This window comes from Neofelis nebulosa, chromosome 12 (genome assembly GCF_028018385.1).
Source record: "Neofelis nebulosa isolate mNeoNeb1 chromosome 12, mNeoNeb1.pri, whole genome shotgun sequence".
NCBI classification, from domain to species: domain Eukaryota; kingdom Metazoa; phylum Chordata; class Mammalia; order Carnivora; family Felidae; genus Neofelis; species Neofelis nebulosa.
Genome location: NC_080793.1, coordinates 14,102,368 through 14,117,250, shown reverse-complemented (window position 1 = coordinate 14,117,250; position 14,883 = coordinate 14,102,368). Strand labels below are relative to the sequence as shown.

The following is a 14,883-nucleotide window of genomic DNA, read 5'->3' as shown; positions in this document are numbered from 1 at the left end:
AATGCCTCATAAAGGAATTGAGAGCTTTTGGTGGTGATTCCTTTGGTGTCCTCCAGTTTCAAAAACAAGATGGTTAAAATGTGTGTGTGTGTGTGTGTGTGTGTGTGTGTGTGCATGTGCATACGTTTGCATGCACATATGTGAAAGAGAGAGTGGGGGAAGCAGATGGGAGCTGTGGAAAGAGCAAAGGCTTTAGACAGTCCTGGGTTTGAATCCTAGTCTGTGCCCTTACAGATCTGAGGCTTTGACGGCTGGATCCTCACTTAACTCTGCTTTCTGTCCTTAAAAAGTATGCATCGCATGTTATGCATTCACTTTCTATGAGGCTTCACCCCTGTTGGTTTGCTATTGTGCCTATGTTCATTTATGCATATTCATTTATGTAAGGTACATTTAACAAATAGTGCATTTAATAAATACTTGTTAACTGTAAGTGTTGCCATAACTATGATTCCCTTATCAGTAAATCACATGGTGACTTTGGCTGGAAGACATCGAAGATGGTGTCATTCCAAGGATAAGAGAAATGAGGCCCTTCAGGGCTTGAAGAAACCTGTCCCCTTCCAGCTGCATGGGACCCCCAGGTTAGAGAAGGAGTGGAAGGAGGAGGCATGGCTGTCCCTTCCACCTGCCCCCTCTGCCCAATCATGCCCTCCAAGGCACTGCCTTGGCATAACAGCTCAGTGTGTGTCCACAGGGATTGCATCAGCCCCGCATGCACAAAGTAAAGATAAGAATTATCACAGGGGCGCCTGGGTGGCTCAGTTGGTTAAGCATCCAACTTGATTTCAGCTCAGGCCTGATCTCACAGTTCGTAAGTTTGAGCCCTGCTTTGGGCTCTGCACTGCCTGTACAGAGTCTATTGGGAATTCTCTCTCTCCTTCTCTCTCTGCCCCTTCCCTGCTAGTTCTCTCTCTCTCTCTCAAAATAAAATTTAAAAAGAAAAATGTTTTATTTTTTAAAGAGAATGATCACAGTCTTTATTTATTTTTTATATGATCCATTTTAAATAATTTAATGCATTTGGGGAGGTTTCATGCAGAAAAAGTGGGAAATAGTACAACAGGCTTGGGGACACACTTAGTTTTTATTTAAAATTTTTTTTTTAATGTTTATTTATTTTTGAGAGGGAGAGAGAGAGAGAGAGAGCAAGTGGGGAAGGGGCAGAGAGAGAGGGAGACACGGAATCCGAAGCAGGCTCCAGGCTCTGAGCTGCCAGCACAGAGCCTGACGCGGGGCTCGAACCCACGAACCACCAGATCATGACCTGAGCAGAAGTTGGATGCTTAACTGACTGAGCCACCCAGGTGCCCCTTACACACCTAATTTTTAAAATATTCTTATGGAAAAATGCCCCTTTATAAGATACTTCTATAAAGTTGCATCTTCCGGGACGTCTGAGTGGCTCAGTCGGTTTGGCTGCTATTGATTTTGGCTCAGGTCATGGTCTCATGGTTTGTAGGTTCGAGCCCCGAGTCGGGGTCTAGTGCTGACAGCGTGAAGCCTGCTTGGGATTCTCTCTCTCCCCTTCTCTCTCTGTTCCTCCCCCACTTGTGCTCTTTCTCTCAAAATAAATAAACTAAAAAACAAATAAAGTTGCATTTTCCTTGATATGAAACACATGCAGCCCTTCGTATGTGTATGTTAACACATTTATCCTTGCCAGCTTCTCTGGTTTGAGCTTCAGCTCAGTCATTTGCTAGCTGGGTGGCTAACCTTGCTGAATATCACTCTGCTTATCTATAAAATGAAAATAATTCTCTCCAATGAGGGAATGATGCCCTGTTGTATATCCAGTGTGCCACACTACATCAGTCTGGTCGGTTTTCATCTTTCCATTTATTACAAATACACCCTCCCTGACTTTGCTGGAGATCCAGCCTTTTTCCAGAGCCTCCTTGGCCACATATATTCCCCAGAGGTCAGGACTAATAATCCCCAGATGTAGTTATGACATTGTTTTCTCCCTCTGTGCTGGCGCCCCACCCTGGGGTTGAGGGGCAAGCCTTTTTCTTTCTGGTTCCTCCACTGGCAGTTAATTATTTCAATGCACCACTTTGGAAAACTCTCCATAAGCACTTATTGTTTTGAAAGCTTGGGACTCTCAACCATGTTCTATCTTTGTAATAATGAACACATTTTTAAGAGGACATCAGGACTTTTTGGAGTCTAAGAATTTAAAATGTTACAACTGACGATCCTGACCATCTTTGGGAGAAAATGCACAATCCATGACCAGACCAGGATCTATTGAGAAAATAATTTATTCAATTGTGAATTGTGAATTTTATTTTTTTTTTAATGTTTAAGAATAACTATCAATGAGATCTGGAGTTTGTTTGGGGATTTAAATTTAAATGAGTAAAAAAAATATCCAGATTCCCTCAAAAGTAAACATCGACCCTCTTCCCTAATCTTTTAAGAGAGATCATTTCTTTGGTTTAGGATTTAAATGCTTAACTGTCTCTACTCCAGAATGGATGGATCCCAGGAAAGGTCAGTTCTGGAGAGGCAGCGTCCTGACATGCGGTCTCCGTTTTCTTTTACAAAGCCCATTTCTTCAGAATTTTTGTTGTTGTTGTCGTTGTTGGTTTTGCTTCATTTTGCTGGGTTGTGAGATTTTCTGGCACGGATTGAAGAGTAGGAGGCACAGTGACATGGTAGAAAAAAATGTAGGTTTCACTGTATCAAAGAAGCCCATTGTGCTGAACACCAAGTGCGGTGGCTCTTCAAATAAATCACTTAAAAGTGGAAACAAATGACCAAAACTGGAACACGAGCAAACTATAAATACACCTGCATATGTAAATGCTGCCTCCTAACTCCTGTACATCGAATTGCTCCACTTGAAGTAATGCGTAGGATTCCATAGCTTCTCTTAGAGAAGGGAATTGTATGTTAAGCTGTTCATTCATGAGGACTGGGTCTCTCACCGCCATCCCCTCTGCTTTCGATATAAAATCAATTAGCCATTTTATTAAACGTATCTGGTTGTCACACTTCAGTAGTGCTGACAGGGCAGGGGAAAACGAAAAGTTACTTGACCCGAGGGCTTTCCAAACTCCTTGATGTCGGCCCTCCAGGTTGGGGCGTGACGGGCTGCGGGGACCCTGAGGGTTAGAGCAGGTGGCAGCAGGGCATGTTGATGACTTATTGTCATGAAGCCCGGGTTTGGGAAACGTAACTCCTTGCAAGCCTCTCCAGTCCACTGCGGGCCGTTGCCTTCTCTGACACCGTCCACTTCTCCGGCCAAGGAACTGAAGACCGGAGTCTGGCGGACTGAATGCGCCTTGGACAAAACAGGAAACATCCTCCACTCAAGTCCCCGCAGTGCTGGTCGTCGCGGGTCTGAGGAAGCCAGAGACTACCCACCCTGCCCCCCACTCAGCGCCCGGATCCATGCTGTGTTTAAGGACCAGCCCCGTGCCCTGGGCCCCTCCGAGGTGGCCCACAGATATCAGCCTCCTCTTTTTCCACTCTCTTTGCTTTTCCATGGCAAACTCAACTCTGAGTCTGTTTTCACTCCATGCTGAGCAACCACTGGCTCATTCAGATTCCCCGTGACTCCAAACACGCGCCACCATGATCTCCCTTGGGAATCTCCACCAGGAAGATTCTGCACGGGAGCCAAACAACATTTTCCCGATGGGAAAAGAACATGGGTGGCAAATGGCCTGAAGCAGTCTGCCAGTGAAACCATGTGAGGATTGCCAAGGTGGACCGTGCCCTTACTCAGAGTTCTTCCGTCGCCAAGCAACTCGATGATGCTTGGGACTCAGCAGAGACACTGAAGTCAAGGGGATGACCCCCTCCCCCCACAATCGTATCTTGCTGCCAAACACTTCCCTTAACACCCTTTTCTCCAGTACATTATCTGGCACATGTAGAGTGTTTCTGGCTTTTTCTTTGCCTGTGTCAATTTTTTGGTGAGCGTTTGGTCCAGTTGAGTATTTGGTTGGTCCAGTGCGTATTTCCCCCAAACCCAGAAGAGATCAGAAATCACTGGGAATTTACATCTGATTCCTGTAGGTTTCATCCTCCCATAATGCAAGGTTCAAAGTTACCAGGAAGAAGAGAAGTTGGCATTTTGTTAGTATTGTTTAAAAGTTAAAATTAAGTGTTACTTTTCTGAGGAAGTAGCCAGAATACTACTCTCTCAAATTCAGAAACCTACTGGCACAATTTAAAATCAGACATTATTTCTAACCAAATTATACTCTTTCGTCTGCCAAGATATCTTGACAATCTTAATATCTGAAGGCAAGCCTATATGATAATCCCAACAATATTCTGGGGATAAAATTTTAGTGGGTTTGTTGAGAAGGAAATACTTATTTAGGTGGCTTTCATCATGCCACTCGGCTTCTATGTCATTTTTCTTGTCCTGGAGAATTCCCTTGAAGCACTCCTGGGTGATGTTTAGGACCTGAGTGGGCGTTCCTCCAAAAATGGCAGCGTGGTAATAAAAATCTCCCTCGCCGAACGGAATGTATGCTGCAGATTCCTTCCGCCTCTCATAGGTAAACTCGTCAGGATCTGCCTTGTACCACCAGGCCTGTAGCTGAGCCACCGACTGGCCCAGGGTCTCCACTCCAAAGCTATCTTGGAAGACCTGGTCCACGTCCATGCAGAAGAGGAAGTCCACCTCATGCTGGATGTGGGCCACAATGTGCTCCCCAATGATCTTCATGCGCATCATGCTGACGTCCTGCCACCTCTTCTCAGGCTTGATCTCAAACACTTTGAAGGAACGCAGAGGACCCAGCTCTATCAAGGGCATCTTGGAGACATCATCCACCATGATGTAAAATATGACTTTGTGGCCAACCATGAAGTACCTATTAGCAGATATTAAGAACTCCTCCAAGTAATGCTCAATGTATCTGAAACAAAGGAGAAGGGGACAAATTTAACCACTGGGATTTGTGCAGGAGGCTGCGTGCTATTCTAATCATCTTTTTGTTTTGTTTTGTTTTGTTTTGCAGCTTAGGGGAGGCATGGTTTCCCCTATCCCAGACATGTGTTTTCCACATCTGATAGTGTAACATTCCTGGCTGCCTTCCACCATTCATTCGCTCCACTTTGGGGAAGAGGAGTGACTTACCTGCTGATTTTGGAAGAGTGACAGGGCCTCTGCAGCCCTGCCCCCACCACTCTGCCTCTTGGAAATGGCCACCAGCCAGGTGGGGAGAGTCTGTGCTGGAACAGCTCGGGGCCCTTAAAGTGAGCCCTAGTGAGACAGGCCCTACTCCACATCTGGAAGCCTGGGTACCTAATCTTTCAGATTGTGTGATTCAGTAGCAGGAGACCTAGGGTCTGCAAACAGAAGCCACTTTCTCCACTACCAGCTTTAACTGTGATAAAGGTGATGTTCACTATCATCTACCTTATTTAGCCTTTTGTCTTGTTTATCAGTTGGGCCAGACTGAGGGCAGGCAAAGTGGGTGCTAGTTATTTTTTCCCCCAGCTTTACTGAGATAGAATTGACATAGAACAACGTGGGAGTGTCGGGCGTCCAAAGTGTTGATCTGACATGCTCATATATTACGCAACGATTACCACTACAGCCTTAGCTGATACCTCCATCGTGTCACATAACTACCGTCTCTTTTTTGTGGTGAGAACATTGGAGGTCTATTCTCTTAACAACTTTCAAGTGTATAATACGGTTTTATTAGCTATAATCACCAGGATATACACTAGATCCCTCGAACTTACTCATCTTATAACTGGAAATTTGTGTATCCTCTGCCCAACAGCAGGGGACACTACTTCTCCCTCAAACAATACCCAATGTTGCTCCTGCCCTACCAGTTGCAAGAGTGACATCTGGGTCCTTTGGGGATGTATTAAGCCTAACCATCACCATTCTTATATCCTCCTCTGGGACCCAGAGAATGGGTTATGGGACGGGGATATCCCTCTATATTACATATTCACCCCGTGAGCCTCCCACTGCTCACCCCAAACGCCAATCCACTGTTAAGACACCACCATCGTAAGACTCATCCAAACACCAGAGCAAACAACCCCTGATTTAAGCTTGGTTTAACTATCTTTTCCTTGTTTTTCACAACACATTTTATTTCTCGGAGCATTTTTAGGTTCACAGCAAAACTGAGCTGAAAGCACAGAAAGTTCCCATGTACCTTCCCTGCCCCCCCTCCATGGCTTCCCCCCCACTATCAATATCTAGCATCAGGGTGATACGTGCCTTGCAATCCATGAGCCTACACTGACATGTCCTTATCACCTCCTGGTTTACACTAAGATCCACTCTTGGTGTTGTACATTCTATGGATTTGGACAAAGGTACAGTGACATGTATCCGTCACTGTGTATGGTATTATATGGAGTATTTTCACTGCCCTAAAAATCCCATGTGCTGCCTGTTCATCCACCCCCGGCAACTACTGATCTTTCACTGTCTCCAGAGTGTTGCCTTTTCCAGAATGTCACAGAGTTGGAACCATACAGTATACAGCTCCTTTAGATTGGTTTCTGTCACTAAGTAACACGCATTTAAGGTTCCTTCGTATCTTTGCCTGGTTTGATAGCTTATTTCTTTTTAGCACTGATAATATTCTAGATGTTACAGTTTATTTATCCACTCACCTACCGAAGGACGTCTTGGTGGCCTGCAAGTTTTGGCCATTAGGAATAAAGCTGCTGTAAACATCTGTGTGTAGGGTTGTTTTGTAGACATAAGTTTCCAACTCCTTTGGCTGAACACCAAGGAGGGCCCTTGCTGGATTGCGTGGTACCATTAATGTTTAGTTTTGTAAGAATCTGCCAAACCATCTTCCAAATGGTTGCACCGTTTTATGTTCCTACCAGTAATGAATGAGCGTCTCTGTCGCTCCACACCCTTGCCAGCATTTGGTATTGTCAGTGTTTTGGATTTGGGCCATTCTAATGGGTGGGTGGCGATTTTTAGCTATGTATGTATTCATTCAAGACACATCGTGTTGGTGTCTCCCGCGACCCAGGCTACACAGTAGTAGTCAGACAGCTTAACGCGACTCATGCAGACCCCAGACTCAGGCCCAGCTCAGTGAATGTGGACTGACTTTAATTTGCTGATCATGCCAGCAGCCAATCAAGATGTTTTGTGAGCCATTATAACCGGCACTCTGTTTTGCTTTTTGGTTGCTGCCTGGATTTCCTTTCTTTACTACCAAAATAAAGTGTGCTTTTAATGCCGCCCTCTAGAAGCCCGAGAGTTTACGGTACTGATTCATTTAAATGGAAAGAAGAGATCTGAGCAGTACAAACAGGGAGTTTAACACGGCTCTGTGGCCGGTTGCCAGGAAATTCTTGGGCACTCTGGAACTTTAAGAAAAATCTATTGTGTTCTGAAGCTTGGGAGACAATCCAGGGGCAAGGGAGGGAGCCCCTGGAGGTTTAACATTGTTTAGGGATTAAAACACTGCTGTTGGCTTCCTGCATTGTTATTTGAAAACAAACCAAACATCACACCTCCTAAAAGTCCAGATCCACTCTTGTGAGGATTTATTGCTGCTGAGCACCTCTCATGCCTCACAGCCGAGAGCATAGGGCTTTCCCCAGGATACGGGATTTACAAATAGGGCTTTCTCTGGGATATGCGATTTACGGCTTGGTTCTGCAGAGTTGCAAACTGGACGGTGAAGCCATTGTGGAGTGTTCTGTGCTTTTTGGGAACACCCACATCGAATCCCTCTACAACATTCGTGCTGCGGGCTTAGGGGAGCTGAGTATCGCCTCCTGACTCAGAACGGTACAGATTCTCCCGAGGAAAATGTCAAAACGCCAGAGTCAGCTGTTTCTATTAGAGATGCCGCCCAGGTGACTAACCAGGTCACCGTACCTGATTAGTATTGCAACAGCAGTGGCTTCTGGCCTCTGGGTTGGAGGTCTCAGGAGCTTCACGGAGCTCTCCTTCAGGCCCTACACTGGGCAGAGCCCAAGCTCAGATCAGCCGAGGCCTTTGACACTCTTTGTACAGGCCGAGGGATCAACTTCCCGTGTGGTTTTCAGGAGAGGAACCGGAGGAAAGGCTCACAGCGGGAGTTGGGGAAGAGGCAAATCGAACTCTTGCTTTTGTTTGGGGGAAAAAAACCCACAGAAACTCTCCAAGAGAGCAAAATGGGTTACATTTTAAAACTAATATTACGGCTACTAATTTCGAGTAAGAATGATTGCAGCTTTGGAAGGGGGGTTCTAAACGAGGAAATGGCATCTGAATCACGAACCTCCCCAACCTCTAGAAGAGGAAGTTCTGGCTGGCTGAATCTCTGGGAGCCAAGGAAGGCCCGAGGAACCCAAGGAAGAGCGGTCAGCCATGATCCAACGTGGAGAACCACCCCTCTTGGATCAGTCTGGATCCAGAGCTTGCTGTAAATCCTCCAGTCCTCGGTCCTGGTCTTGAGAGTGTAGGGCAAAGAGTGACACGTGTTTGGGCCCACAGCTGCCATTTTTGGAACTTCCAGAGAAAGCCATGGAGGTCAGGAAGGAGGTTGTTGTGCGTGGACTGCGGACTCTAGGCTCGGTGGGTGTAGCAGACATTTTTACCCGCAACCCGAGACCCTCACTTTGAGGTGGGAAGGAGTCGACTCACCTACTATTGTTTTGCTCTGTCAGCCTTTTGGGGGCCTCAGCAGAAACAAGACTAAAACGGTCCTGTTCTAACATTCTCCTATCTAATAATTCAGACAAGGCAGGAAGCGCTCCGTAAGCCCAGGGGGCCCCTCACAAACATCTGAACAATGAAACAAGAAAAGACGGAGGTCGACTTTATTAGGGACACTTACCTTCCGACAGCAAAGACCGTTAAACCCACGGTAATTTTCTGTCTGGCGTAATAATTTTCTAAGATGGCTTTGTTGTAAGTGCCTTCCCACACGACCGGCGCCTTCCATTCGGTCACCGTCACAACATCGGGACGTTTCCTGGTGACAAAACATAGGGCCCCATGAGGCAGGACAGCTTTCCTAAGGTGGGGCAGAGGCTATCCAAGGAAAAACTGGGGTCAGCTATGATATGCTGAGATTGTCCCTGGATCTGGACTGAGCCCCAGGCAGTTGGCCAGGTGGTGGGACATTTGCAGGGGCAGCATCTTCTGAGTGAGGGACAGGAGGCTCTCAGGTGCCTTTGAGGGCTGTCTTGGGGCCCTTATGGGGGGATCTTACCGGTATCTCTCATTCCCTCTGTCCTCTTTTGCTGCTTTCCTAGCCCTCTTCTTCCTTCTGGATCCCTTCTGCTATCTCCCGGCCCCTTTCTAAACTGCCTGTGGCATCTGTGGGTGGCATTTATCCCTGTGGGTGCCACCTGCACCTAAGGAGGTCCTAATTCTTGACTCGGGAGAATGGCAGAGTGACACTGGGGCCAAAAGAGAGCAATCTAGTCTACTCTGCCTTTTGCCGGAAAGGGATTTCTGGGTAAAAACTTGGTGATAGGCCAGAAAGGGCCCCAGATTGAAGGGGATTCCGGTGTTATCATTCGTTTTACAAACAAGGAGTCAGAGTCACCCCGAATAGAAGGGATTCAACAGAGGGCCCCCAAGGCCAAGGCCAGAACATGGGGCTCTAGCACAGACCCTCTGCTCAGACCACATTGCCTCCTTGGTAGGAGAGCGGGGTGGGGGTGGGGGGAAGGAGAGGCATGTTTTCTGCACTCAGAATGCTTGCAAGGGACTTGGCAAAGCCAATAAAAAAACACAGGAAGCAACACAAGAGCATCAGCAAACTGACCGACTGCAGAGGGTAGACACGCGGAAAGGCTGAGTAGCCGCTGGGGCTCAGCGGGAGGGGGTGACACAGACTCAGCTCTGACCCCCATTTGCTCAGGAAGTGGCTGCATTTCCCCTGCTGGGAGGCAGAGACTGCAACACAGTCATGAGACTCAATCCCCAGTGCGAATGGCCCCGTCCCGCCCGTCCCCGTTAGGCATTCGCTTATACTTCATCCACCGAGGGGAGATGGCCAGTGACTGGGGCAAAGTCCTGCTGGTCCCTGCTGGGTCCCTGCTGGGTCCCTGCTGGCAGCATGCATGTGGCCCTGGCGAGGCTGTTGGGGAGATGTCAGCAAATCGATGGAGCGATGAGAACTCCCCCCACCCCGCCCGCCCCAGTCCTGCACATCAGTGGGGGGAGGGTTTGCACAAAACTGCTCCTATCGCCTCAGCAAAGCTGGGGTTTCCACAGTGAGGTTGGGCAAGGCTGGGTCGACCCCCATCTGGCCCCAGCCCCGGCCCCAGAGTGGAAAAGAGCCTCGGGAAACTCATCCTCCTGTCCATCTGTCACCCAGCTCTTCGCTCTAATTCTTGAGATGATAATCCCTCCCTTCTGGAGCCCGTGCCCCGCTTCCGGCCTCCTCCCTCCTCCTGCACAGCTGAATCGCCCCCAGAGGTGGGAGGGGGGTGCTCCGAGGCTGCTGTCCCGGCCCTCCCCCATCTGTCTGCAGTCTCAGCTCGGCCCTCGCACCCCGCGTGTGCCGGCTGCACAGAGAACAGCTGTTCTTGGTTTCCTTCAATCGTGAAATGAAAGCACCTTCACCTACACTTTCTCGTTTAGTGCTTGCAACGGTCCTGCCACATATGTCCGTTGTGCAGGTAAGAAAACCAAGGCTGGTCCAAGGTCACACAGCTGGCTGCCGCTGATGGTAACTAAGATCCGCTGAGCACTTCCTGTGAGACCAGGCACCGTCGTGCTAAGGGCGTCACCCTCCAGAGGTGCTATGCTGATCCCCATTTTATCCACGAGTGGCACAGAGAGGTTAATTAACTTGTCCAAAGTCACACAGCTAGTAAGGGGCAAAGCCGGTTTTGGAACCCAGGTGGTCCCACTCTGGAGTCCATGCTCTGAGCTAGCACCCTACATTGCGGCTTCTATGGACACTTACTCCCTGTGCTGACGAAGCTGGGGGTAAAACCACGTATGTCATGTTTTAACTTTAAGCTAAGGTTTCACTGAACTTAGCGACTCTGGCATCCTTACCAGTGTGCAATGAGAAAGAGCGAGCTTCTGTTTTGTTATGTTTTTAGTCATACAACACCCCCCCCCCCACCGCTTTGTTGAATGGCAGGATTTCAAACCACAAAACACCACACACACACATACACACACACACACACACACACGCACGCATGACTTACCATCTATAACCAACGTTTCTGAACTTAAATTCTCTCCTGTATCACTGCCTCATTCATTGTCATCCTTAGTTTTAGCCCGTTGAGGATACTTGAGTAGTTCTGACCCAGCCCGCTAGCTAAGTCTTACAGCTGTGTATGAGCTGGACACATTGTAAGCGGGTAATACTATTAAAAAACAAGAAACAAAAAACAGGGTGCCGGGGTGGCTCAATCGGTTAAGCAACCGACTTCGGCTCAGGTCATGATCTCACGGTTTGTGGGTTCGAGCCCCACATCAGGCTCTGTGCTGACAGCTCAGGGCCTGGAGCCTGCTTCGGATTCTGTGTCTCCCTCTCTCTCTGCCCCTCCCCTGCTTTTCTCACTCTGTCTCTCTCTCTCTCTCTCTCAAAAATAAATAAATATTTAAAAACAAATTTTTTTAAATAAAAAAAAAGGAAAGGGAGAGAAGGAAAGCAGCAGCTGACCAGATGTACTTATTTAATATTCATGGTGCACGGGGGCTCAGTACCAGACTTTCACTCTCTCATTTAACCCTCACATTCACCTTATAAAGTGGATGCTATCCTCACCCGCATTTTACAAATAAAGGAAGCAGGGGGAGGCGAACAGAAGGGAGCTGCACCTTCAGCCATTTGATTTATAGAAGGGCCAGACCAGGGCACTCAAGGCCTCACCACACGGCTACTAAGTCGCTGTCGTGCACACCAGACTGGCTGCGGAGCATGACGGGAGAAAGGAGGCCCCGTCCGACCCCTGGAGAATCTCACAGTCCCAACCGGTGGCCAGCCTGCTATGCAACAGCCCCACCGCTCTGTCCACATCTCCTAGAAAGACTGAGTCAGAAAAGCAGTACCCACTTTGGTTTGCTTGGCCGGGAAGATTCCTTCCAGCAGGGGGAAAAAAAAAGGTAGCAATATTAAAAATTAATGTTTACTTCAAAATTAAAATGTTCTATTTCGCAGCTGTTAATTATTAAGTCTCACTGGCAGTCCCCACATGTCATTGACCCTAAGGAGCCAGATGACAGCCTGAAAACGCGGGGAGGGGGGGGGGGGACAGGGGAGGAGCGAGGCTGAGCACCAGATCAGCTGGGATGAGCCTCTGTCTCAAGGAGTCTCAGTCAGCAACATCACCCACTGCCTCCCGCAAACGAAGTGACACAGGGCAGGCCACCCACGCGTGAGAGCTAGTCCTTGCTACCATCAAGTGCCAGAAGCGTCCAAAGTCACAAAGATGGGGCTCTAGAAAGAAGGAAAGGTGCCAGGACAGACTCCGAGCTGCCCAAACGCCTTTCTTCCACGCACGACACCCACCGCGTCAGCCTGTGTGACTCCACTATAGGGCAAAAGCTTCCACGGAATAAAACGGCCTCTATCACCAAAACACACACCTACCGAGGTCACTGCTAGCTTTTGAATCTTACGTACTTATTAACGGGTACAGGATGGGCCCCAAGCGTCGGGTAGAGAAAGCGTTAAAATTCTATCAACATGAACCAGGTCAAAAAAGATGTGTTCAGCGTGTTCTTTACTGAACTCTCGATAGGCATCGGCATGCCAGGGGATGAGCCGGCAAAGAGCCGATGGAAGGAGGGTGGGGCTGTGGAATGCAGAGAAGGAGCCGATGTGGGAAGGATTTTGGAGGAAGGATTAACAGAACACATTAATCAATTAGACTGTGGGGTGGGTGGAGGAAAAGGATGAAGCAGAGAGGTATTCCAGACTCTGGCTTGAGGTGGGAAATGAGGACGAGGGTGGGGTAGAAGGCGGAAACCCACTTGGGTCACGGGAGACGTGTACAGAGATGTCAGGCGAGACGTGTACAGAGATGTCAGGCGGGCAGTTAGATCCAAGTCAGGGCTCAGGAAATCTTCGGGCTGAAGATTGGAATGTGGAGAGTCACACGCCCCGGTGTCTACGGCCATGGAAATGGATGAGAGCACAGTGGAAGATGGTGTATAAAGAAAAGAGACGAGAATACTGGATGTCGTCTCCAGAAACTCTACTATATGACGAGGGAGAGGCCCTTATGGAGGAGACCAAGAAGGGAGAATAGAGAAGGAGAAGGGAAAGTCAGAGGATGTGTTGTCACAGAAGCTAAGAGAGTTTGATGTGGAAATGTGTGCACGATACATGGTAATGTATTGTAGGTCGTCTACATGAGAGGATACATTTATACGGATATATTTATTTGTTCATTCAATTGTGTATCTAATCGTTCACTCATCTAAGAAATATACTTTGGTGCCCTGGGAAGGCTTAAATTTGGAGCCTCTTCAAACCAATAGTCTTTAAGTATCTGCTCACCATTTGTGTGGAGGAAAAGCTGAGCCATGCACGGGGGAGAGTGGGGAGCGACAGCTGGTGGCCACGATCGGGCTCTCTCTCCTCTTTGTCTCAGCCCTCACCCCACCTCCCAAGTCCCGCTCCCAGAGCGCTAATGCCACGGTTAAAGTGTACCAGCCTCCTGAGAAAGGAGCTTGGCGACTACCTCTTACTCATCTAGCCCACCTTTTGGTGGAGGCCTCCCTGTCCCCCTGCCCCAAACACACACACATTAAGGGGCTCATCAAAGCGACAATGCCTCCATGTTCTTGTGTTTCCAGCAATGGTTTAGCATCTCACGGACGGCCACCCTGGTGCCTAGCTCATTGAATGACACATGGGCAGGGGGTGGTGGGGGGAGGGCAAAATTCCCATCCTTCCACACTAGTGTGACCCCCCTCCCCCCAAACAAAAAGAGAGCTTTCCAGAACATACTCAGTCTTTCCAGAGCTCACTCCCCTCTTACCGGAATAGTTGCTATTCTCTCCCTGTCCTCCTCCTCTATAGCTCCTCCTGCCCCCTTTCGGACTCCTCTTCCTTCACTGGCCCCTTAAGTGCTGACATCAGGATGTGGTTCTAGTCCCCTGCCTGGGTGACCCCCTCACTCTGATGGCTCTTCACCCCACATCTCTACCACACATCTCCCAAGGAGCTCAAGGGCACCGCTATAGACTGACCATCTGTGCCCGCCCTCCAGAAGTCCTACGTTGAAACCCAATCCCGGGTGTGATGGTATTTGGAGGTGGGGCCTTTGGGAGGTGCTTCGTTCATGGGGGTGGAGCCCTCACTAATGGGATTAGTGCCCTTATGAAAGAGGTCTCAGAGAGCTCCCCGCCCCTTCCACTGTGTGAGGACAGAGAAGATGGCTGTCTGTGACCCAGGAAGTGGGCTCTCACCAGTCACCAGAGCTGCTGGTGCTTTGATCTTGGACTTCCCAGCCTCCAGAACTCTGAGAAATACACTTCTGTTGTTTACAAGCCATCCAGTCTGTGGCGTTTTGTTATAACAGCCCGAACAGACTAAGACAGGCACTCTGTGAATTTCTGTCCCAATGCCCCACAAGTACCTGAACCCACATACATCCTTCGTAGAGCTCATCCCCTACTCCGACTCCTAGACCTGGCTGCCTTTCTCTGGTCCCTATCCTGGTCAATGGCACCACCCCCCACAAGTCTCTCAGGCTTCACGGTCATCTGATGATCCTGGACAGCTCCCGCCTCCGTACTCCCCAGACGCATTCTTCTAAGTCCGATCAACCACGCCTCCTTCCCGGTTTTGGCAAATACTACTTACACATCTCCTGCCCCTACAAGACCAGGAACTTCTTGAACATAACCATATGGATTGATTCCTCCTATGTCCTGTGCCTCACACGACATCTAGTACAGTATTTTTGACCACGACTCCCAGTGAAAAATGCATTTTA

General features: G+C 48.6%; 1 protein-coding gene and 1 long non-coding RNA gene across 11 annotated transcripts in view; one reads left to right on the top strand and one right to left on the bottom strand.

The window, feature by feature from the left end:
- The window catches only part of LOC131491406 (uncharacterized), a 99,080-nt gene extending 91,866 nt beyond the window's left edge, over nucleotides 1-7,214 (top strand). For all 6 annotated transcript variants that reach the window (XR_009251431.1, XR_009251428.1, XR_009251429.1 and 3 more), the window contains one exon: nucleotides 4,986-7,214. This is a non-coding gene — a long non-coding RNA (uncharacterized LOC131491406). The remainder of the gene's footprint in view (nucleotides 1-4,985) is intronic.
- GGTA1 (glycoprotein alpha-galactosyltransferase 1 (inactive)) overlaps nucleotides 1,821-14,883 on the bottom strand; it is a 57,838-nt gene continuing 44,775 nt past the window's right edge. For all 5 annotated transcript variants that reach the window (XM_058694298.1, XM_058694295.1, XM_058694296.1 and 2 more), the window contains 2 exons: nucleotides 8,793-8,930; nucleotides 1,821-4,883 (listed from right to left, as the gene is read on the bottom strand). In XM_058694298.1, the coding sequence (XP_058550281.1) occupies nucleotides 4,190-4,883; nucleotides 8,793-8,930 (832 nt within the window). In that variant the 3' untranslated portion in view covers nucleotides 1,821-4,189. The remainder of the gene's footprint in view (nucleotides 4,884-8,792; nucleotides 8,931-14,883) is intronic.